The following is a 23,446-nucleotide window of genomic DNA, read 5'->3' as shown; positions in this document are numbered from 1 at the left end:
TTTTTTCAATAGACTTTATATGTCTTTCAGATTGAGTTGTACTATTGGTATTGTGACTGTGAATTAAATATGATATTTCACTGTAATGGTACAGTTGACATGTTATGACTAACTACTTTATGGATCCTCATGCAGGTGTGAGTTGGGTGGAGGTGCAGAGCAGCAATCATGGTGACCCTGTCATTAAAGATTAGTGTGGGGAATGTAGTGAAAACTATGCAGTTTGAGCCCTCCACCATGGTCTACGATGCCTGTCGCATCATCAGGGAGAGAGTCCCAGAGGCACAGCTTGGCCAGCGTAAGTTCTCTTTCTTTTTTTTAACTTCTTACTTCATCAGAACTGATTGTTGGATTGTTGACATGGAGAAATTGTATGCTGCATATTGCACATAGACTGATCAGGCATGACATTGTAACCACCTGCCTAATATTGTGTCAGTCAACAGATTAGACTAGAATGGTCACATTTTGACTTTGGCAAGCTGATGTGAACCTGTTAAAACATGTTTGTTTGAAAGACTAATCCACTAATGTGATTTACATGAACAGGGGACTAGCATAAGTCCTTCTAGTCTACTGTCTGGAGATCCACAGGTATGGCAAGAAATAGAAATCCAGCGACTTAATCAGCGTTTGTGTTTCTTCTACAGCAAATGACTACGGACTGTTTTTGTCTGATGAAGATCCAAAGAAAGGCATCTGGTTGGAGGCTGGAAAGGCTCTGGACTACTACATGTTAAGGAATGGGGTAAGGAAGTATATCACACATTCAGCTATGACTAACTGTTAAATTTATGAATTAGGATGCATTTGTGATGCTTTGTGAGTACTAAATACACTTTCACCAAGGGACATCACTGGTTTCTTTGCTCTAAATTAGCTGAGTCAGGTTGTTTTTGTTTAATGCTTCTGTAAAAAATGATGCTGTCTCTAGGAAGAAAAGCAGTGTGATGTGAGTATTGTGAGAAATAACAGGATCTAGTTTAAATCTATTTCAAAGTTTCCAACAAAATATCAGCAGCTGGTCTGTTGCCTCTGTCTGACAGGACACTCTGGAATACAAGAAGAAGCAGAGGCCACTGAAGATCCGCATGTTGGATGGGACAGTGAAGACTGTAATGGTGGATGACTCCAAGATTGTCAGTGACATGCTGATGACCATATGTGCTAGAATAGGTCAGCTATAAGCCACACACAGCTCACATTTAATCTCCAGAACAAGATGTTGTGTGTTGTTACAGGTTTATTGCTTTTTTCCCCACTTACCATGAGATTCTTGTGTATATATATAATACTGTGTAAAATGTAAAATAAATGTAGTAATTTCAATCTGTTTGTATGTCAGGTATTACAAACTATGATGAATATTCACTGGTGCGAGACATTGGTGAAGAGAAGAAGGAGGAAACCACAGGAACCCTGAAAAGAGACAAAACCCTTTTAAGAGATGACAAGAAAATGGAAAAGCTGAAGCAGAAACTCCACACAGACGATGAGTGTATGAGAAATACAAGCCTCCATTCTAATGCTCTATAACAGACTTGCTTAACCAAAGTGTGTGTGCCGGGTCACCTTCCACATCTTCTCTAGCTCCTCTCTCAGCTTCTTGTGTTCCATCTTCCTGTTGTTGCTATCGCTTGGTATTACTACCTCTATCACTACGATCTTCTTCTCTGCTTGTCCACCACTACTATCTCTGGTTAGTTAGCCATCACTATCTTGTCCGTCGGGATCTGGAAGTCCCAAGGGATAAATATTTAATAGTAAATAATTAAACTAATCTACCAAATCTTCACTGCCACATTCTTTAACTCTGTAACTCTGAAAGAAATTGGAAAGACTAGTCTTTTTTCTGTCTGGAAACACATTAGCCAATCCTTATGCTGAGCTTTATCCAAAAGAAAAAAAAACTTTAACCAATTTTTCTGAGTAAATTCAATGTCTGCTTTCCAAACGGGTATGTCTGCTTCTGAAACTCCTGTCCCATACGACGTTCATGGGAGAGGAGATTATAACAAAGTGTTCTGCTTAAATATTATGGTGTCATGAAACAGGAATGAGAAACATTTTTTCCAGAGAGTAAGCAAAGTGCTTTATCTGAATCAAAATATGGTTACAGATTACAATGAAAATATGACTGAAAAAATTCACCTTGATGCTAAAACATTTTGACTGGCTAATATATTTCTAATATTGGTCTTTATGGCATCCCGTTTGGTTTGGGCTTTCCGTAGTGAACTGGTTGGACCATGGACGGACACTGAGGGAACAGGGCGTGGAGGAGACAGAGATGTTGCTGCTGCGAAGAAAATTCTTCTACTCAGACCAAAATGTGGATTCCAGAGATCCTGTCCAGCTCAACCTGCTTTATGTGCAGGTACAGAAAAACATTGACATTGACTTTCTCATTGACATTATCTCATTGACATAATAATAATAATAATAATAATAATTTATTTTTCTCCTGTTGTCTTGGATAGACATTATGCAGTCTTGAGCCACCCCTCATTTCCTAATATTTTGTTCCAAGGAGCCAGATTTTCTTTTTCTTTGGCTATTGGCTGCCTTTGAACTCATTTTGTGTTGTTTGATGAGCCACTTAATATTTATCTATTAATCATTTAAGCATAAAAAAGGCACCTAATTCAAAGGATGAATCTGTGTTGTGTCAACTTTGCAAAGAACCCATTTTAAATTGTTTTTAGGAACTTTGCTACTGGCAGCTCATCACAAAAACACAGAATTTACTCCTGTTATTTTAGTTGAATCTATAAAAAACACCAAAGGTAACACAGTTTGACAGGAATAAAATAATAGACAAACAAGTAGATTCCTGAAGAGTTATTAGCTAAAAACTTGGCATATCTTGGCATGGTGTGCAGTGTCTTTAAAACATTGTGGATAAAACTGGACAAGTGGGGGACAAAAGAAGACGAGACAGGCTTAAAAACAATCTGCAGCAGATAGATAGTATCTGAAAGTCGTGTCCTTAAAAAAAGTTCTTCTGCAAAGACCTGACACAGGACCTCAGAGATGCCCTTCAGTTGATCCATGTTCTTGGAAGCCTCACCAGAAATGGTTTCTGTGGCTCAGCTGGCTGTCAAGAGGCCGTTCTATAGGAAGGGAAATTGGGAGGAAAGGCTAAAGCAAGTTACACAAGAACTGATGGAACCGACTCTTTTCTTATATATCATTTTTAATATATTTTTGAACTGGCTCAATAAATTATTGCACCTATTTTAAATGTTCCTAGTGAAGAAAATGAAGAGTGGCTCAAATGTTATATGCTGTTTTACACTGTCAGTTTTTGCTCTAAAAAACTATAATGATTTTGTGTGTGTGTGTGTGTGTGTGTGTGTGTGTGTGTGTGTGTGTGTGTGTGTCTGTGTGTGTGTGTGTGTGTGTTGTGTCAGGCTCGCGATGACATCCTGAATGGATCTCATCCAGTCTCCTTTGATAAGGCCTGTGAGTTTGCAGGCTATCAGTGTCAGATTCAATTTGGGGATCACAACGAGTCCAAACACAAGTCTGGCTTTTTAGAGTAAGCACTAGTATTTTGGTTGTATTGTTGTTTTGTCTTCAAACTGTAATGAGCTGCCTGTTAAATTTTTTTTGATTTGACCTTTTTCCTCTTCAGTTTAAAAGAGTTCCTTCCCAAAGAATACATCAAGAACAAAGGGGAGAAGAAGATCTTCCAGGTAAGAAGTGGATTCTGTGGCAGTTTTGAACTAAATGTCAGTTCTGACTGTGCTGTTCTGTTTAATATTTTTGATGTATAAAGATCAGGTCAAACACAAATTTTATCAAGATGACTTATACTTGGAGGCTGGTACATAATACCACAGTGAGTTCTTCTAATCCTCTGACTGTGTTTCTGCAGGCACACAAAAACTGTCAAAACATGACAGAGATTGAGGCTAAAGTCAACTATGTGAAGCTGGCCAGGTCCCTGAAAACGTATGGTGTGTCATTCTTTCTGGTCAAGGTGAGAAGAACAATGGATTACCAAAGTGGAGGTTGCTTTTGATTTGAGACTTGAGACTCACTTTACAAATAATATTCATTTACATAATTAAATAATATTATTTACAATAATAAGATCAGCACAAAGATAGAAACTTGCAATTTCTACCAACCAGTCCAGCATGTTGCATTAGTGGAAACTTTTCTCCAAACTAAGCAGTTTGCTACTACATTTCTGAAAAAGGGCTAGGGGAAGAGGAGGGTATGAATAAGAGAAGAAAAATTCACAAATAGGGCAAGATTCATCTGAAAATGTTTAAATACTTTATATGCTTTCTCTCATTCTGCAGTGCTAGCTGGATGATGGCTGAGTTAATTTGTTGATTGTGGATCTTCATGGATTGAGTCATTAATATTTGCCCAGTTTAATTTATGTTTACTTCACAGTCATTTCATTTCCCTTCATGCAGGAGAAAATGAAGGGTAAGAACAAATTGGTGCCTCGACTTCTGGGTATAACCAAAGAATGCGTGATGAGGGTTGATGAGAAGACCAAGGAGGTGATCCAGGAGTGGAACCTGACCAACATTAAACGTTGGGCTGCCTCACCAAAGAGCTTCACCCTGGTGAGTTCTTAAGTAGAGACAAGATAAGAGCATTGTTGAGCCTGGTTCAGAAATATCCTAACCAGATCTCTCTCTCTCTCTCTCTCTCTCTCTCCCTCCCTCGCTCTCTTGCTCTCTTTTTCTGATTTGAACACCTGAAATGACTTTTAACACATTATCAAACTGCCTTTTTTCTCATTTTACTATTTCCACCAGGCCAGTGCAACACCATAAGATTGTTTGGGTTTTTGTCACTGTGTAACATTGCATCTGACTTCTTCCCAAAACAGTTCTATTGCCTCTGTGCACTCAGTCATAGTGAGTTAATATGAAGCATGCATTCACGGTGTTTGAATTGCTTCACTTGCTGATTTTTATTTTTATTTTTTGCAAATATTTTTATTGAAAAAATAAAACAACACAGTACTTGCACTTACCAAAATACAATTAACCTTTCTTCATTTTCGTAAGTAAATATATTTATATATATAAAAAAAACAACTAAACAAAAACAAACTCTAAAACATTTTAACAACACTAATCTTACCGATTAACCCTCTCAAGGCAGGCGTTGCTGATTTGCAACAGTTAAAAACTAACAACCTGATTACCCCACATACATATTTTATGATTTTTTTTACTCAGAAGTACCACTGCAGGACTTGGTTGTGCATTAGCAACAAAAAGTTTAATTTGAGCCTGAGAGGGTTAAAGAAAGGGGGAGATTACCCTATCTTTGAATATCAGATGTAATCCTTGATATAAGGGGAGTCAAATTAGTTGATTTAAGGCCAGATAGAGAACGAGTCATATTAATCCCTATGTATTTAAACCTCGATGGACCACTTGCTGATTTCTAATCCTCTCCTAAAATGTCAATTTCCAAATATTCGTTCCATGCATTTTTCTAGCAAAATACTTTAGTGAGACCTAGAGATGGATGGCAATTACTGATATCACTTCACTTTTCTCATGGGTGCGTTAAGAGTCACCACCATCGCTAAGTAGGATATCAAAGACATATTACATTCATGAAAATGATTTGCATGCTGTGTGGTCAAATGTTTGTGCATGTCAGAGGTATATCCCCACTTTGCTGTAATCAGTGTTGGGCTCATTACTCGAAAAAAGTACTTAGTAAACAGAACAATCCTCTTAAAAGTAATGCAGTACGTTGCATAATTACTTCCAGGGGAAAGTAATTCAAATTATGGAAGGCTCTCAAGCAAAAGCGCTTCTAGAAAATGTTCCATCAGTGGTATTAAAAGTTTTATTTTAAATTTGTATACAAATCATTTGCAGAAAAATTTCACCTTTGTTCAGATTGCATAAGTTCAGTTGAGCCTTCAATTGATTCTTTGGTAATTTCTCACTACATCCTCTGTTCTTCACCTAACCTAATGGAATAGTTCACCTATTCAAGAAGCTATTCATTTTCCAGTATAATCTGTAAGGTATTTTAACTTCTGGTTGTTTGCTCTGCCTTTAGGACTTTGGAGATTACCAGGACGGTTACTATTCTGTGCAGACCACTGAGGGAGAGCAGATAGCTCAGCTTATTGCTGGTTACATCGACATCATCCTTAAAAAGGTCAGCAGCATTATACATTTCATTGACAACATGGATGCTTTGATGGGGGATGAAGAATTTATTTCCTAAAAAAATGTCAAAAAATACTACAACACCATTTTGTCTAGTGAGATTTCTTTTGACATGTCACTCTTTCCATGTCACTCTGTAAGTATTCAACGCAATAGAATTTCTTTACATACTACATATGTTACATATGTGCTGGTGTGTATTTATCATCATACCATAAGGTGATCTCAAGTTCTGTGCTGACATTTCACAAAGAAGATATGAAACACGAAGTCCTGCGTCTTTTCAGGTGTTTTACAAGCCCAAGCTTGAAAGTGGCTGCTCTTGCTGCAGCACAACACTGTTTATCTTCTCTGTGCTCTGTTAAAATGTATTATTTAGTTCTTTAAAATATGTGCCTTTTGCTTGACAACTGGATTACCACTCATGGCACTTTCACACAGGACTGTGGACTCAGTGTGCTCGTCAGTGAGTCTGGTGTACTTTTGATCACAGTGTCGTTTTTCATGTCATCATTGGCTTTTCCAGTCACACTGTTAATGCCTACTCATTTTGCTAGACACTATGGTAGTGTCAAGAAGAGCAGTGCTTCCTGACCAACTGTTCAAAGTTGCATAAAAGTGATAGAAAAACATCTTACTAGGCAGCTGTCTGTACTGAAACTCATGTTTTTAATCTTTTCTTTATTTTGAAACAAAAGAAAATCCTTTAAAACTGAATTTGATATAATCCAGTGTGTCACCACATTTCTTTCTCTTGACAGAAAAAGAGCAAAGACCACTTTGGCTTGGAGGGAGATGAAGAGTCAACCATGCTAGAAGACTCTGTGTCACCCAAAAAGTAAGTGTATGAGTGTTACCACTGAATAGTTTTCTGTACTTGACACGTACAAGTTTCACTGAATGGTATTCCAACAATACTCCATCCATCCATGGAGTATTCAGCTTTCCTAAGTCGCCACCAGGTAGTTATTTGTTGACAGTGTAGCTCCTCTCTTCAGCTTAGCGTTCAAGAGTTGCAGCTGAAGAGACAACTACATTATTACAAACCGGATCATTGACCTGCACCTCAGGGCTTTCAAAACTAGGTTCTTTCTCATGCCACTCCAGGTCCACGGTGTTGCAGCAACAGTTCAACAGGGTCGGCAAAGTGGAGACAGGCTCAGTGGCCCTGCCAGCCATCATGCGCTCAGGAGCTGGTGGACCAGAGAGCTTCCAGATGGGCTCCATGCCTCAAGCTAAGCAGCACATAACCAGTGGACAGATGCACAGAGGACATATGCCTCCACTGGTATGACAGAATGATAAGACATGAAACAGAAATTGGAAATTAAACTGTAACAGTAGGCTTTATTTTCTCTTTCCTTAAAACTTAAATATAGCAGGCTAACATCCTCATAAACCCACGTGAACGTGCAAATGCCAGAATCCTTACTGAGCAGCCAATGTTGATCTGTAGCACTGAAGTGACGCTTTTATAAAAATTAGGAATTGCATATTTGTGAATTTGTTTTACAGAAATCCAAACAGCCAAGTACAGTTTAAAAAAATGCATTCATTATGTTTTTAGTTATAGGAGCAATTTCTGTTATTTTGTTGTTTCAAACACAGAATTATATTCACAATTTCTTTTAATTTAATACATTCACTTTTTTATCAACAGACTTCAGCACAGCAAGCCCTGACTGGAACCATTAACTCCAGTATGCATGCTGTCCAGGCTGCCCAAGCTTCACTGGATGATTTTGATACTCTGCCTCCATTAGGAACAGATGCAGTGAGATTTCACTTCATTTGCTTGGACTGATTTAAGTGTTGATTGTATTGATGATGTATAGTGAAGACTCCATTCTAAATGGATTGTTTTTTTGTTTTCTTTTAAGGCATCTCAAGCTTGGCGCAAAAACAAGATGGATGAGTCCAAACATGAAATCCATTCACAGGTGGATGCCATTACAGCAGGCACAGCCTCCATGGTCAACCTCACTGCGGGTAGGAATAGTGGAGCATCTCTCTGTTCTTGTAATCATGCTTTTTTCAACAACAAAAAAAACTCTATGGAAACTGTATGTATGCTCCCGGTGCACGTTTTGTCTGCTGATATTAATCACAGAACTCTGGAAGTTATTGAGTAAACGCAGCATTGTTGACTTTAATGCACTATGCACCTCAACATTGAGTCTGTGACTTGGTTGCTAAATGTTTCCTCTTTGCAATAACACCACTTACAATTGGTCATTAAATAGCTAGGAAGGAAGAATCAATTGTCTACTAATTGGAAGTTTGGTGGTTTGAATCCTGTTTGCTCCAGCCTCCATCTCACTTTAGCTGGAGTGGTCAAGATGTTGAACCTCGAGTTGCTCCCAATGCAGTTAGAGAGTGAATGTGTGTCTGAATGCTAGCTAAAAAGCACAGATGTAGAAAAGAGTCCTTGTAAGAATGTGTATGTGAATGGGGGAATGAGACATGCTGTATAAAGTGTTTTGAGTTCTAAAGTAAGGATAAAAGCACTATATAAGAACCAGTCCATTTACCATTTGTTGCAATGGTGTCATTCTATTACACTACCTATTACAGCAAGGTCTTTACAGTTTTCACAAATGCTTGTGAAGGAAGACTGCGTGGCTACATGCTTTGTTTTATACACCTGGAAAACACCTGAATTCAAAGATTAAGAGAACTGTTCTCTTAACTGTTCTTTCCTCATACAATGTGTATTATCTGCACTGACAATGTGACTCTTAAAATACATTGAGGCATTTTATTCATAATTTCTTATCAAACCGAAAATACAACTATTAAACATTACGTTTCCTGTTGGTCAGGTTCATTTGCAGTAATGATAATACGAATTTGGAAGACTGGTTGTCCTTCAGCATCAGCTCTCTTAGTATAAATTTCACTGCTCACTTTGCAGTTTTTGAGTTTTAATGCTAACATGTTCCCTACTTTGCTATGCAAAGCATTCACTAGTTTTGCATTTGGATAGGCCCTGTGTTCACTGCCCAGCATTGAGGACCTGATTACCATTTTCCATAGAATACCAGAACTGGCAGGTGGACCACTGGGTTTCTGTGCCTCACCCTGAGCATGTGGAAGATGTGAAAGAGTCTCAAGAAGCTGTTACGAAAGTTATGCTTCCTGTAACATGGGCAGCAGCACCATGACTGCCATTAAGAATCAGGATTAAATTCTCTGACCCCTTGTCAGACCCTATTGCCAATGCACCAGCAGGTGCATTGGCATGCAGGCAGTTCCTGGAGGATGGCCCCCACATTTGCCAGACCTAAACCTGTCAGAAAATTTTTTGGGACATTATGTTTCTTTTTATCTATCCGACGTCGTAAGGTTTCACCTCAGACTGTCCAGGAGCTCAGTGATGTCCTGGTCTAGATCTGGGAGGAGATTCCCCGATGACACCATTCATAGTCTTACTAGGACTATGACCCAACGTTGTCAGCCATGCATACAAGCACATGGAGGCCATACAAATTACCCGGCTGCATTGTTTTTTTTCACTTAGATTTTTTGGGTTTCCTTGAATTCCCCTGTAGTAGGATAATTTTCATTTACTTCAAATGATGTAGCATCCTTTCATCCCAGCAGATATCCAGTGTTATTTTTTCCATTGATATCTGATCTGTTTTCTGAGTACTTTCTGAATTTGTTTCTTATGCAAATATAACAAGCGTCCTGTAGGAGATAAAGCACAAATCTCTGCCCTTCTCTGTCTTTTAGGTGATCCAGCAGAGACAGATTACACAGCAGTAGGCTGTGCTGTTACTACAATCTCCTCCAACCTAACAGAGATGTCAAAGGGTGTTAAACTTCTGGCAGCACTTATGGAGGATGAAGGAGGAAATGGACAGCATCTGCTTGGTGCTGCCAAGAACCTGGCCTGTGCTGTCTCTGAAATGCTAAAGACTGCCCAACCTGCAAACACAGAGGTACACAGCCAAACTAAAAGGAAGACAGAGATACATTGTGTTTTTCTACTCTTTCTTGTTTGAGGTCAGTAATATCTTTTGGTTCCAGCCTCGTCAGAATCTGCTGCAGGCTGCTGGAAATGTGGGCCAAGCCAGCGGAGAGCTGCTTTCTCACATAGGCGAGGCAGACACTGATCAACAGTTCCAGGTGTGCTCATCATAACATTTATTATTGTAGTGTTTTGCTGTTTTGGTAGTTCTTTGATTTTGCTGTGTAGCAATAGGAACTACTATTGTATATGCAAGACAAAGTATCACACATTAGATACTATTCACATTCAATTGACAAAACTTTATTTTCACCAATGATAAGGTATGCTAACTGCTGTTTGCTTTTGGCAGGACATGCTGATGCAATTGGCTAAAGCTGTGGCTAATGCTGCAGCAGCTCTGGTGCTCAAAGCAAAGAATGTGGCCCAGAAGACAGAAGACTCAGCCCAGCAGAACCGGGTCATCGCAGCGGCAACTCAATGCGCTTTGTCCACATCTCAGCTAGTGGCTTGCACAAGAGTGAGTAATCTATTGAGAACTCGACTTTAATACAGTGTTCACCGTCTGATAGGGACAACTGTTGACTGAAACTGAAATGTTCTTTTTGCGTTTGAGCCAAGCCTAAGGTCTTTCTACTTTTCTGTCCCACCAATAATCCTATCCCTCTTCAAGGTGGTGGCTCCAACAATCAGCTCTCCAGTGTGCCAGGAGCAGCTAATTGAGGCGGGCAAGCTGGTGGCTAAGTCAGTAGAGGGCTGTGTTGAGGCATCACAGGGAGCGACCAATGATGATGGTCTCCTGAAACAGGTGGGCATGGCTGCCACAGGTGTCACACAGGCTCTTAATGAGCTCCTTCAACACATCAAACAATATGCCAGTGGAGGCCATCCCATTGGACGTCATGGAGAAGCCACTGACCGCATTTTGGATGTCACTGAGAACATCTTTAGCTCTATGGGAGATGCTGGTAAGTGAAGGAAGCTAAAACTGTTTCCACAGGATGGCTTTGGATCCTTTTGTAATTTGAAATCTTTATAGGCTTTTTTTATACCCATAAAATTACATTCTCTAAAATGTGTTGTGAAGAATCTTGGTTTCCAGGAGCACCACTGGTTTACCCCAAATATGGAGTAGCATAGTTGAAGAAAAGCTGACACACAGGATATTCCATATATAATATCTATATATTAGAAAAGTCAGCATTTTTTTCACTTGTCACTGTTCAAAATCTTTTTATTTATTTTTTAAGATGTAATGTACTGGCAATGTAATATAGCAGTTTTCTGACCACTGAAAGCGCTTTAGACTACAAGTAACATTTTCACCATGCATTCATACAGTGCTTCATATTATACACTTCAAACTCATCCTCCACCTTATGTGCATGGCAATTTTTGAATCACCAGTTAACCTAAAATGCATCTCCTTGGACTGTGGGAGAAGCTGAAGTACTCACAGGAAACCCATAGTGATTCAGTGGGCACATTTAAACTCACAGTGAGGCCCAGCCGAAGTTCTTCTTTCTGTCAGGTGACACTAACCGCTCCACCAGCATGTTACCTGATCATATCTACATTAGTCTAGTTAAAAAAAATATTCTCAGACTTCTTTTTAAGAGGCTAGTGCTAGAAAACAGTATGTAAAATCATGTAAAAGTAATTTCGTAATGGTAAGCTAAGTGATTAAAATCTGAGATGATCTTGAAAATGCATTATTACCTTATTATTATAAGTTTTACAGCTTGAAAATAACAAAAAAGGAAAAGAAGGTTTTACAGAAGTTTTACATATACTGTGATCCTTGCGTACTTCTATGTATGTTTCTGTTTGGTGGCTTATGACAAGGACATCTACTTCTGTGAGATTCTTGGCCTGTCTCGCATCAGCTGCTCCTCTAACTATCTGTAATTTTTCAGTAATCTTTGGTTCATGTTTGTGACTGTTGATGCCTCAAAACCTTGAGCTTGTGCCTCTTGATGTTGTCTATAATCAGCAGCTTGCTTCCAGACTTTTCTGTTTTTAACCAGACTCCCATTGAGAAATCAGTGGGACCAGTGGGACAGGTGATATTAGCTATTTGCGATACACCACTATCTGGATTCATAACTGAAGATAAATCCATCCATGAATTTTTCTGGGGCTGGGTCTCCAGGACAGCAGCCTAAGCAGAGAGCTTTGTCTGAGGGAACACCGAGGCCAGCCAAGAGATATAATCTATTACTATGTGCATATTAGTATTGTACAGCATTTTGGTCTACCAGGTGCTATATAAATAAATAAATGATGATAATCTCCCCAGCATGCCTCCTTCCGGTGGGACATGGCCAGAACTTCACCCGGGAGGCATCCTTGGGAAAAACACACTTGAATTATTTGTGTTTGCTATATAGTTTGTCCACCAGATGGCAGTCTATAACTTCTTTCCTAGGAACAAATATTTGAAGCACAGCAAACAACTAATCCACATTTATTTGTGAAAATAAAATAGGATTATTTTCGAACTGCTTTATGGGATTATGTTAGTAAGCACTCATAAACAGCTACACATAACTAATGTTAGGGAGATCCATTTATGTTTTGTGAAAAAAAGCATCAGTCTTAAAAATCCTAAATCATTTCAGTTTTTTGAAATATAATATTCTTCTTGTCTGTTATCGTTTAGTTTAACCTCCACTTTTCATGCTAATTATATTACGTTACCTTTTCTACATTCTTAGAACCTTCTGTTTTGTGGGACATGGTTAAGGAGTTGATTATTTAGAAAGAGTTTTTATACTATGCTTGCTCAGAATATTAAAATAATATTTCTTCTTTAGCTTTCTGCCTTCTAAAGATCAATTTATATTCTTCTCACACAACTGTTGGAAGGACGAAATTTTCTTTATTGTTTTTTTAATCATCACATTTTTTTCCATCTTTCTTTTTTGCTACACTAGGTGAGATGGTCCGTCAGGCTCGTATCCTTGCTCAAGCCACCTCTGATCTGGTCAATGCTATCAAGATGGATGCAGAAGGAGAGTCTGACCTAGAGAACTCACGCAAGCTTCTTTCTGCTGCCAAGCTGCTGGCTGATGCCACAGCCAAGATGGTGGAGGCCGCTAAGGTCTGCCTTTGTCTTTTTCTTTTTTTTAAACTCTGTGGATAAGACTGTGTTATCATTTTGTTGATTTGTTAGTTTAATATATAATGTGAACATTTTATCCCAGGGTGCAGCAGCAAATCCCGACAGTGAGGAACAGCAGCAGAAATTACGAGAGGCGGCTGAAGGTCTCCGCATGGCCACCAACGCTGCGGCGCAGAATGCTATCAAGAAACGCCTAGTCAACAAACTGGAGGTAACACCCCCAACCGGTTTGGAAGATAGCTGCCTCTCCCTGAACTTGGTTGCGCTGGAGTTTTCTTCCTGTTAAAAGGGAAATTTTCCTTCCTACTGTCACCGTCATCTGATTGTTGGGGTTTTCTCTGTATTATTGGAGGGTCTTTACCTTGCAATATAATGCACCTTGAGACAACTGTTACTTTGATTTGGCACCATATAAATAGCATTGAATTGATTTACCACAAAAATGCTTTTAAAATGATGTCTGATGCTGATGCAGCTATTTCACACCCAACCACGATCGGTGGAACTCTGAATATTTCTTAAACACTTTAGTACAGCGTCTCTTTTGGGAATATAACTAAGTTTAACTTTGTGGCCTGTCTGACATGATGCTTAATTATAATAATGGTTTCAGTAACTTCCTGTTTTTAACTTTAAAAGTTTAACATTTGCATCTTATTATTAGTTCTGTCTGAGTCATTTCCCTGATTATTGCTAGTCTTGTGCTCTTTGCTGTTTTTTTTGACTTGTCGTGTTCCTTTCTTCTGGCAGAACGCAGCCAAACAAGCAGCAGCAGCAGCCACTCAGACCATTGCTGCTGCACAACATGCAGCCTCAACCAACAAGAACCAGGCTGCCCAGCAGCAGCTTGTTGTGGGCTGCAAGGTAAAAACTCAGTACTTGCTTTGGTTTATATAAACATATATGGAACTAAGCTTGCTATGTAGAATCAACAATCAGTGGTACAAACAGTAAATTTCATGGAGGTTTTGGGTCTTTTTAAAAAAAAGATATATGGACAACCTAATATCGTCTTGTAGTGATTGACCCGACACACTGTATCACTTTGAGGAGTATCACTTGAGCTCACTCTCCCACTCTTCCCCTGCAGCTGAGCCACACCTCTGCCACACTCCTATTAATAAACTTGATATACTCAAAGAAATGATAAATAAAAATTACATTTTCTCATAATTAAAACAATGTAAAAAAACAACAACAGAGTATTCCCACTAATAGTAAGTACATGCCTTTATCTATTATCTTTCAAATCTGTGAGAATCAGACGATCCACACCAGGTATGATGACTAGAACCTTTTAAAGGAGGGACAGACTGGAGTGTACAGAGGTTTCTAAACCCTTCAAACTGAAGGATCTGAATGCGACTGTCCACCTTAGCAAAGTTATGCTTGTTGTGTTAAGATATTTTTAAAAACTGTATTGTGTGTGTGTGTGTGTCTCCAGGCTGTCGCAGAGCAGATCCCTCAGCTGGTTCAGGGAGTCAGAGGCAGCCAGTCTCAGCCTGACAGCCCAAGTGCACAGCTGGCTCTCATTAGTGCCAGCCAGAACTTCCTGCAGGTGACTGTCACACCACCAACTTCACTGAGTGACAGCAGACTAACAAAACAACAGAAGAGTATAGCTATGTAACTGTGTTACAGTCATAATAAACAGCCACAAACAGATTGTGGCCTCATTGTTTTGAGCAACAAATCTTAAAACACAGACAGAGTAACACTGTTGTCTGTCACTGGGTTAGAAATCTTTTCTGATGATTTTACTGCAACCTGGGAATTTTCTGTGTCACCAATGTGTCTTTTTTAGGTAGCTAAATCACTGATAACTTGTGCAATGCATGTAACCTGGTTGCATCTTTCAGTTTAACCTTTTTTGTGATTTCTTGCCTCTTTGGAACTAAAGGAGATCACCCAAACACATGAGATATCATTGGAAAGTCAAGATGTTGTCTATTGAACACATTTAGTAGTAACTTAGTAGGGTAGCTCAAATAAGTCAAAAGATATAGACCAAAAACTAATTTCCATTATAGAGGACATAAATGAATAGGCTGGGTCTCAGTAGGTTAGGGGGAGATGAAAAAGAATAGTCAGAAACCTGAAAACAATATGGCTTGGCACTGTCTATATTTTCATTGAGTTTTTTTTTATTGTTTATATGTTTATTTACACCGTTATTAACTAGAGATAAGAATGAGGAGATGTAAACGCACCTCTAGCAAAAGTTTTAGGAAAAGCAAACACTTTATAGTCCCTTTCTTTTTTAGAATGAATTGCTTTAAATCAAAACCAATGCAACATGTCTCTCTTCCCTCTACCAGCCCGGTGCTAAGATGGTTACAGCCTCCAAAGCTGCTGTTCCCACCATCAGTGACCAGGCTTCAGCTATGCAGCTCAGCCAGTGTGCTAAAAACCTGGCCAGTGCCTTGGCAGAGCTCCGCACTGCCTCACAAAAGGTAGTAATAATTATATATATTCATCAGTTTGATTCTGAGAAAGATTTCAGCGTTCATTGTACTGTGCTAGCTGGAGTCAGCAAAGTGAGTGAAAGAGCTAAGAAACACTCATGCATGTTTGAACTTTTGTGAAATGATATCATACAGGAATGATCTAATTCTCTAGATTTCTTTTTACTGTTTTAGATTAAGAAATACATGAATTTCCAGATTTCTAACAGATGGCCTATTTTTTTGGTCAATGAATCAAGTGAAGCAATTATGGTGTAGAACTTTTTTCTGATTTTTTTTGACTGATATCTAATTCATGCAAGATATAACTATGTTTTATTTAACTAATCACAGATATTTTTGTGTATCTTAGGCTCAGGAAGCTTGTGGACCACTGGAAATAGACAATGCTCTATCAACGGTGAGAGATTTGGAAAAGGAGATTCAAGAGACCAAGGCATCAGCAGAAGAAGGCAAACTTAAACCACTACCAGGAGAGACGGTAAGGAACACTGAAATAGTTTTGGTTCACGGGACAACACCATGAACGAAGCATAAACATAACATTTTTTTAATAATAATAATTGGTGAGTTATTTTCAAAAGGTAGGAATGGTTGATAATGTTTCTTTCCATGTCTTCTGCTGTGTTGTTCAGCTTGAGAAATGCTCCCAGGATCTGGGTAACAGCACCAAGGCTGTGAGCTCAGCCATAGCCCAGCTGCTGAGTGAAGCCACCCAGGGAAATGAGAACTACACTGGTGAGTTTAACATAACCAGAATGTCGGCAATACGAGTCTGTCACTTTAAAAATGGGGTTGTTTCTGATCCCAGTCAAATTTTTATAGTAGGGCCTTTACCTTACAGCAGCGGTCCCCAACCCCCGGACCTCGGACTGGTACCGGTCCGTGAGTCGTTTGGTACCAGGCCGTGAGAGTTGAGGGTTTTTATCGGTTTTCAGCGTTATTTTGTTATCGTTTTTATCGTTAACTCTGTTTCCCTGGGTCTTTTCACGTGTGTTATGAATAAATCTTCTTTTTTTTCGGTACCGGTACTGGTTTTATTTTGTTGTATTTATCCGCGACACCTTAAAGGCCGGTCCGTGAAAATATTGTCGGGCATAAACCGGTCCGTGGCGCAAAAAAGGTTGGGGACCGCTGCCTTACAGTATAAAGCACATGTGGCATCTTTTGTTGTGATTTGGTGTTGAGTGATATACCATTCTTAGGGCATAGGCTTTAGTATGGTGTCATCCCATGCTTTGCCGCTATAACAGCTTCAACTCTTCTGGGAAACCAAATCACAACAGCAGTCACCTCAAGCCACTTTATATTGTAAGGTAGACCCTACAATAATACATGCTATGAGCAAGCACTTTGGCGACAGTGGGAAGGAAAAACTCCCCTTTAAAAGGAAGAAACCTCCAACAGACCCAGGCTCAGGGAGGGGCGGCCATCTGCTGCAACTGGTTTGGGTGAGAGAAGGAAGACAGGATAAAAGACATGCTGTGGAAGAAAGTCAGAGATTAATAACAAGTATGATTCAATGCAGAGAGGTCTATTAACACATAGTGAGTGAGAAAGGTGACTGAAGAAGAAATAGTCAATGCATCATGGGAATCTCCCAGCAGCCTACACCTGTTGCAGCATAACTAAAGGAGGATTCAGGGTCACCTGGTCCAGCCCGAACTATATGCTTTAGCAAAAAGGAAAGTTTTAAACCTAATCTTAAAAGTAGAGATAGTGTCTGTCTCCCAAATCCAAACTGGAAGCTGGTTCCACAGAAGAGGGGCCTGAAAACCAAAGGCTCTCCCTCCCATTCTACTTTTAAATACTCTAGGAACAACAAGTAGGCCTGCAGTGCGAGAGCGAAGTGCTATAAGGATATTAAGATCAGATGGGGCCTGATTATTCAAGACTTGAATAATGTGAGGAGCAGGAATTTGAATTAAATTCTGGATTTAACAGGGAGCCAATGAAGGGAATCCAATATAAGAGAAATATGCTCTCTCTTTCTAGTCCCTGTCAGTACTCTCACGGCAGCATTTTTGATTAACGGAAGGCTTTTCATGGAGTTTTTAGGACATCCTGATAATAATGAATTACAGTAGTCCAGCCTAGAAGTAATAAATGCATGAACTAGTTTTTCAGCGTTGCTCTGAGACGGACAGTTTGTAACATTTCTCATGGAATCAACAGAAGAAATGGGAACCAGTTTATTTTCACTCATTCAATCCTTGCGTTAGGTCCCTGTTTAGACTGAAGTGGTTCAACAAAAAAACAACAAGACAATCTTGAAAATGGTCAAGTAGAATGTCTGGACTAAAGATGAGTGATGCAAAAGAAATGACGAGTGACTCAAGAATTTTGCATTATACTACATTTCAAAATATCTTTTTTATTAATTTAAACAAATTAGACCTTAGGCATTCCCAGACTGTAAATTTTATATTATGTCTTTCTACGCACCAAAGTTTCTCTCCTCTGTCCTGTTGGATCCAGGTATGGCAGCCAGAGATGTGGCTCAGGCTCTAAAGTCACTAGCTTCGGCTGCCAGAGGAGTCGCTGCTACCACAGATGACTCAGCAGCACGTAGTGCCATACTGGACTGTGCTGGGGATGTCATGGACAAGTCATCCAACCTTATTGAAGAGACCAAGAGGGCCATTGCTAAACCAGGAGATGCAGAGAGTCAGCAGAGATTGGCCCAGGTTAGAGCCAGACCGAGAGATTACAAATACTTTTGTTTGGTAGCTACAGTAGTTTATTTCTGAATGTTTATATGTCTTTCATATAATAATGACAATCATCATGTGCATGTGTTTCTGTGTGAAGGTGGCTAAGGCGGTTTCCCAGGCCTTGAACAGATGTGTGAATTGCCTTCCTGGCCAGCGGGATGTAGACAATGCCATCCGCACTGTGGGCGAAGCTAGCAAGTCTCTCCTGGCTGATTCCGTTAGTACAAAATTAACAGTTTTTAACAAATGTAGATTGTAGTTACTGATAAAAAGATCTCAGGTGAATAGTATTTCACCCTGAAGCTATTCTATTAATCAATCAAGTTCCATCACCTACTGTTTTTCATAATTTTCCTGATCTCTCTTTTTTTCTCTTCTTTTTTTTTACCTGTGAACACAGTTGCACAGCAAAACTAGTCTTTCTTCTCCAAAATTGTACATATCATGGAACCCTGGAAGACAGTCTTTGGAGACAAGTTAATTGTGGATGCTTGAGGATGAAAACATAATTTATGAGTCAGGCCTAGTTGCTTACAGTTATAACCAAAGTTATAACCAGTTGTAGCCAATATTCTTTTCTATATTGCTACTTGCAGTATTAGAATTTTTTTCTTCCCAACATAGTTCCCGTCTAGTGGAAAGAGCTTCCAGGAGGTTCAAGCTCATCTCAACGAGGTTGCAGCTGGTCTAAATCAATCAGCCAATGAAGTTGTCCAGTCATCCAGAGGAACTACCCAGGACCTGGCCAGGGCCACTAGCAAATTTGGACAGGAATTTAGCAACTTCCTAGAGGCTGGTGTTGACATGGCTGGAACATCTCAGGTCAGTTTGAATGAGTTACCACCAGGCAAACTGTCGTCCAATTTTTTAAACATGTATTTATGAGTTTTATATCGTCAAAAATGTACTGTCCTTTGTATCGTTGTGGTGTACCACGCAAAGAGCAGACACAGGCTAATATTCCAAGAAGCTGGGTCATCATGACACATGATTTAGGTGAAAAAATATTAACTGCAAAAGCCATAGAGTTTTCAGTGTCTTCACACTTCTTCCTTTCCTCTAGTCTAAGGAGGACCAGACCCAGGTGGTGTCTAACCTGAAGACAATCTCAATGTCATCAAGCAAGCTGCTTTTAGCAGCTAAAGCTCTATCCACTGATCCTAGCTCCCCCAACCTCAAGAACCAGCTGGCAGCAGCTGCCCGGTAAAACCCCCCCACAAAAAAACCCCAAACCAAAATAAAAAAATCAATTTTCTGCAGCTTTGGTTTTAACCACTTATCTGTCTTATCATTTGTCTTTGCAGGGCTGTTACAGACACTATTAACCAGCTCATCACCATGTGCACTCAGCAGGCTCCAGGTCAGAAGGAGTGTGATAATGCTCTCAGGGAGCTTGAGGTAACAGCCACCATCAAACAGTTTCTCTTTTTTATCTTTTCTTTAGCTTCCCATGTCCCAGACGCATCATAAAAATCTCTAAAACTGTATAATAATAATAATAAAGAAAACCATAAACAATCAATACATTTCAGTCATAGAGGTTGTGTGACACTCAGCTGAGTTGTACAGTTTAACAGTGTGAGTTTGTCAGGAATGTATGCTGTGTTTGTGTGCAGTCAGTGAAGGGGATGCTGGAGAACCCGACAGAAGCAATCACTGAGCTGTCATACTTTGACTGCATTGACAGTGTCATGGAGAACTCCAAGGTACTGTAGAATACACATCATTAATGCCTTTCTTTTATGGTTTTAGTTCTATTTTTTAGGATTTTCAGCATTGGCAGTTCCTGTCTAATTTGGAATAGGTAATAGACTGGAAACAGTAGAAGCGCGGGCTGTTTCTCCCACAGAAAAAAAGAGGACGTGATTCTATCAGATCACATATTCTCCGTCTTATTGCATCAGTTTAGACAATGTCATCAGAATCAGAATGCTTTATTAATCCCTAAGGAAATTATGCACATGTACATTATGCCTATGAAAGTGTCATGTTTGTTTTGTTTTTTTGCTGTGAGCTCCATCGGTTAGACAGTAACTAAAAGAAAATTTCTTGGTAATGATAAAAGATGAAATAAACAACATAATGAGCCAAAGCAAACGTGATACAAGTTTTAATTTCTTCTTGTTTTTCAACACCTTAAACTATTTAAGTATTTAAGCAATTTGTTTCGTCGGCAACAAACTACAAAGCTTGGATGTAGACTACAATGTTATGGTTCAGTCAGTGCTTTGTCAGTGCTTTAGCTTTACTCAATATCATCATTAAATGTGTGATGCTCCACTCTTTGATTTCTGATTCTCTTGTTATCTGTCAATAGGTCCTCGGTGAGTCCATGGCTGGTATTTCTCATAATGCCAAAAACTCCAACCTGCCAGAGTTTGGTGACTCAGTCAGTACTGGCTCCAGAGCTCTTTGTGGTCTCACTGAAGCAGCTGCACAGGTAAAATCCATACTGTAGATTACTGTATTATTGCCTTAAGACAGCAGCTCAGAGGCAAGTAAAGTATGCTGGTAACATGTCTATTTTGGCTTGCTACACACTAGAAGTATTTACATACTGCTGACTGTGGTCGTAAGGTCTCAGAATATGCGCTTTGAGCAAAAGAATGACAAGACCATGGAACTGAAGGTTAATCATGGAGAAACTCGCGGTTCTCCAACGGGAGATTGAGAGACCAGTGTCGCAGTGTGAAAGAACAGCTTGAAATTCTCATGAGTTGTTGCAAAAGAAAAATTACCATCATAATCCGGCTACCCCTTCAGCGCCACCTGTGGGCTCAAGGCTGGAGCCGAACAACAACTCCCTGATAACGACTGTGTTGAGTCTGTTCCTTCCCATTCCCTACAAGGCCACCTGGGTTGGCTGGAAGACTGTTTACTTAGCCAGGCAGGGCGAAGGACACTATCTCAGCTGAACTATGGACACACACACACATACATATACTGATACTGACGCATCACCCTCCCTACCCCGGATCCAACGCCACCTCCAACGCTTACCTCCCCTCTGATGTGGACATTGGGTCAGCTGGAGGCGCAGTCGAAGATTGCAGCGGTCCCAGATCAGATGTACACACTGGAACACTTTCCCATGTTGCTGTCTGTGTTTATTGTGCTATGGTGTGTTGATATCTGTGCATTCCTGTATTATCCTTCTGTGTTACACATTTCGATGTTTTTTTTCCTCGCTACCTAGCCTGACCTGTCTCCCCAATGTGATGTTTGTGTATTGTATGTACGGTCGGCAAGGTCTGTCATCTCAGTTGTGGGCAAAAGACCTGCAACTGACAAATAAAGGCTATCTCATCTCGTCATCATCTCATACAATGAACTTATAGGTGATTTTATGTCTCTAGGCTGCCTATTTACTGGGTGTATCAGACCCCAACAGCACAGCAGGTCAGAAGGGCCTGGTAGACCCTGCTCAGTTTGCACGAGCCAATCAGTCTATTCAGATGGCCTGTCAGAACCTGGTGGACCCAGCTTGTACTCAATCCCAGGTAAATGCTTGCCTCACTGCAAGTAATTGTCAGTTTTATCAGATTTCTTTGACTGATTATTGAGTCTGAATGTGATGACCATTACTCTCCCCATGCAGGTGCTCTCCGCAGCAACCATAGTGGCCAAGCACACCTCTGCGCTCTGTAATGCCTGCAGATTGGCCTCCTCTAAAACTCCTAACCCTATTGCCAAGAGGCAGTTTGTCCAGTCAGCCAAAGAAGTGGCCAACACCACTGCCAACTTGGTCAAATCCATAAAGGTTTGTAATAAAAGCCATATCAAACACACATCAGTGTCATTCATACACACACACCCACAGCTTGAGTGAAAAGGTTAATTATGATGTAGTGACAAGTATTAATTTACAAACTGAACTACAGTCAATTATGTTTAACTATCATTTAAGAATAGGATTTTCAAAAAAATGTAAGAAAAGTAATAAAAACATGTAAGAAATGTCTTTACTTTTAGTTCTCGGTCAGACATATTAGGGTTGTCGGACATATGTTTACTGAGACATGTCTTCCGGCCTTTATCCAGTATACATCTGAAAGTGTGTAAAAATGGAACAGTCGAATCCACGTTTTCCATAATAAAAGAAAACTAATAAAACTCATAAAAAAGGATTAAACAAGAGCTCATTAGCTCACTTTTGACAGCTATATTATTTAAACCTCTTCTTCCTTGCTACATTACACTGCTCTAGGAGGTAAACAGCTAGTGTTCTAGAACTAAATAGTGCTGAAAAATTCTTATGGAAGTCATGTCTGTGTCCCCTGCATAGGCTTTGGATGGAGCCTTTAACCAGGCGAACAGAGAAAAGTGTAAAGCTGCCACTGGCCCTCTAATAGAAGCTGTGGACAACCTGACTGCTTTTGCCTCCAATCCTGAATTCGCCAGCATTCCTGCTCAGATCAGCCCTGAGGTATTTCCAGGAGCTGCCATTACAGCATTGCTACGACACTAATGTGCCCTGTCATATCATTACAAGTTACAGAATCTAACATCAGGAGATTTTCATATTCTCAGATAGATCCTGATTTGTTATTCTCTGGTTCAGGGTCTTGCAGCTATGGAGCCCATTGTGGCAGCAGCTAAGACAATGCTGGAAAGCTCCACTGGCCTGATCCAGACTGCCCGTTCTTTGGCTGTCAACCCCAAAGACCCGCCCAAGTGGTCCGTGCTTGCTGGACACTCCAGAACTGTGTCTGACTCCATCAAGAAACTCATCACCAACATGAGGTAGACCCTGCTCTGCACACTGGCCTCTTCCACTACTACTACTGTCTGGGCTCTGTCTCAACCATCACACCTAGAAAACAGTGTAACAGTATATTATGTAAATGACCATGCATAATATAAATAATGCATAGATTTACACAATATTTTGTGTTATTTTGTAATGATCACAAAATTATTATTGGCCATTAAGTCTTGCATCATTTTTATGAGTAACGTGTTATTTAACCCAAACTTTGGAATAGATTTGTATCAGACTT

The 23,446-nt window shown here is 39.8% G+C and overlaps 1 protein-coding gene across 2 annotated transcripts in view; it reads left to right on the top strand.

Annotated features, from left to right (window-relative positions):
- Positions 1 to 23,446, top strand: part of tln1 (talin 1) — a 55,230-nt gene that overhangs the window by 15,667 nt on the left and 16,117 nt on the right. For both annotated transcript variants that reach the window (XM_005751301.2, XM_005751300.2), the window contains exons 3-38: positions 136 to 298; positions 651 to 748; positions 1,047 to 1,176; positions 1,346 to 1,498; positions 2,235 to 2,377; positions 3,414 to 3,541; positions 3,638 to 3,698; positions 3,881 to 3,985; positions 4,434 to 4,589; positions 6,058 to 6,159; positions 6,932 to 7,008; positions 7,278 to 7,458; positions 7,831 to 7,944; positions 8,051 to 8,159; positions 9,906 to 10,114; positions 10,203 to 10,301; positions 10,496 to 10,663; positions 10,817 to 11,111; positions 13,080 to 13,246; positions 13,350 to 13,478; positions 14,018 to 14,131; positions 14,712 to 14,825; positions 15,586 to 15,720; positions 16,085 to 16,213; positions 16,368 to 16,470; positions 18,211 to 18,419; positions 18,544 to 18,663; positions 19,071 to 19,268; positions 19,510 to 19,649; positions 19,751 to 19,844; positions 20,063 to 20,152; positions 20,764 to 20,886; positions 21,803 to 21,946; positions 22,045 to 22,206; positions 22,732 to 22,872; positions 23,008 to 23,189. In XM_005751301.2, the coding sequence (XP_005751358.1) occupies positions 169 to 298; positions 651 to 748; positions 1,047 to 1,176; positions 1,346 to 1,498; positions 2,235 to 2,377; positions 3,414 to 3,541; positions 3,638 to 3,698; positions 3,881 to 3,985; positions 4,434 to 4,589; positions 6,058 to 6,159; positions 6,932 to 7,008; positions 7,278 to 7,458; positions 7,831 to 7,944; positions 8,051 to 8,159; positions 9,906 to 10,114; positions 10,203 to 10,301; positions 10,496 to 10,663; positions 10,817 to 11,111; positions 13,080 to 13,246; positions 13,350 to 13,478; positions 14,018 to 14,131; positions 14,712 to 14,825; positions 15,586 to 15,720; positions 16,085 to 16,213; positions 16,368 to 16,470; positions 18,211 to 18,419; positions 18,544 to 18,663; positions 19,071 to 19,268; positions 19,510 to 19,649; positions 19,751 to 19,844; positions 20,063 to 20,152; positions 20,764 to 20,886; positions 21,803 to 21,946; positions 22,045 to 22,206; positions 22,732 to 22,872; positions 23,008 to 23,189 (4,952 nt within the window). In that variant the 5' untranslated portion in view covers positions 136 to 168. The remainder of the gene's footprint in view (positions 1 to 135; positions 299 to 650; positions 749 to 1,046; positions 1,177 to 1,345; positions 1,499 to 2,234; positions 2,378 to 3,413; positions 3,542 to 3,637; positions 3,699 to 3,880; positions 3,986 to 4,433; positions 4,590 to 6,057; positions 6,160 to 6,931; positions 7,009 to 7,277; positions 7,459 to 7,830; positions 7,945 to 8,050; positions 8,160 to 9,905; positions 10,115 to 10,202; positions 10,302 to 10,495; positions 10,664 to 10,816; positions 11,112 to 13,079; positions 13,247 to 13,349; positions 13,479 to 14,017; positions 14,132 to 14,711; positions 14,826 to 15,585; positions 15,721 to 16,084; positions 16,214 to 16,367; positions 16,471 to 18,210; positions 18,420 to 18,543; positions 18,664 to 19,070; positions 19,269 to 19,509; positions 19,650 to 19,750; positions 19,845 to 20,062; positions 20,153 to 20,763; positions 20,887 to 21,802; positions 21,947 to 22,044; positions 22,207 to 22,731; positions 22,873 to 23,007; positions 23,190 to 23,446) is intronic.

Source organism: Pundamilia nyererei, unplaced genomic scaffold (assembly GCF_000239375.1).
Source record: "Pundamilia nyererei isolate P.nyererei 1_Seehausen unplaced genomic scaffold, PunNye1.0 scaffold00306, whole genome shotgun sequence".
Lineage (NCBI taxonomy): Eukaryota > Metazoa > Chordata > Actinopteri > Cichliformes > Cichlidae > Pundamilia > Pundamilia nyererei.
Note: the sequence above shows the minus strand (reverse complement) of the source record. Positions and strands in the feature narration are given on the sequence as shown.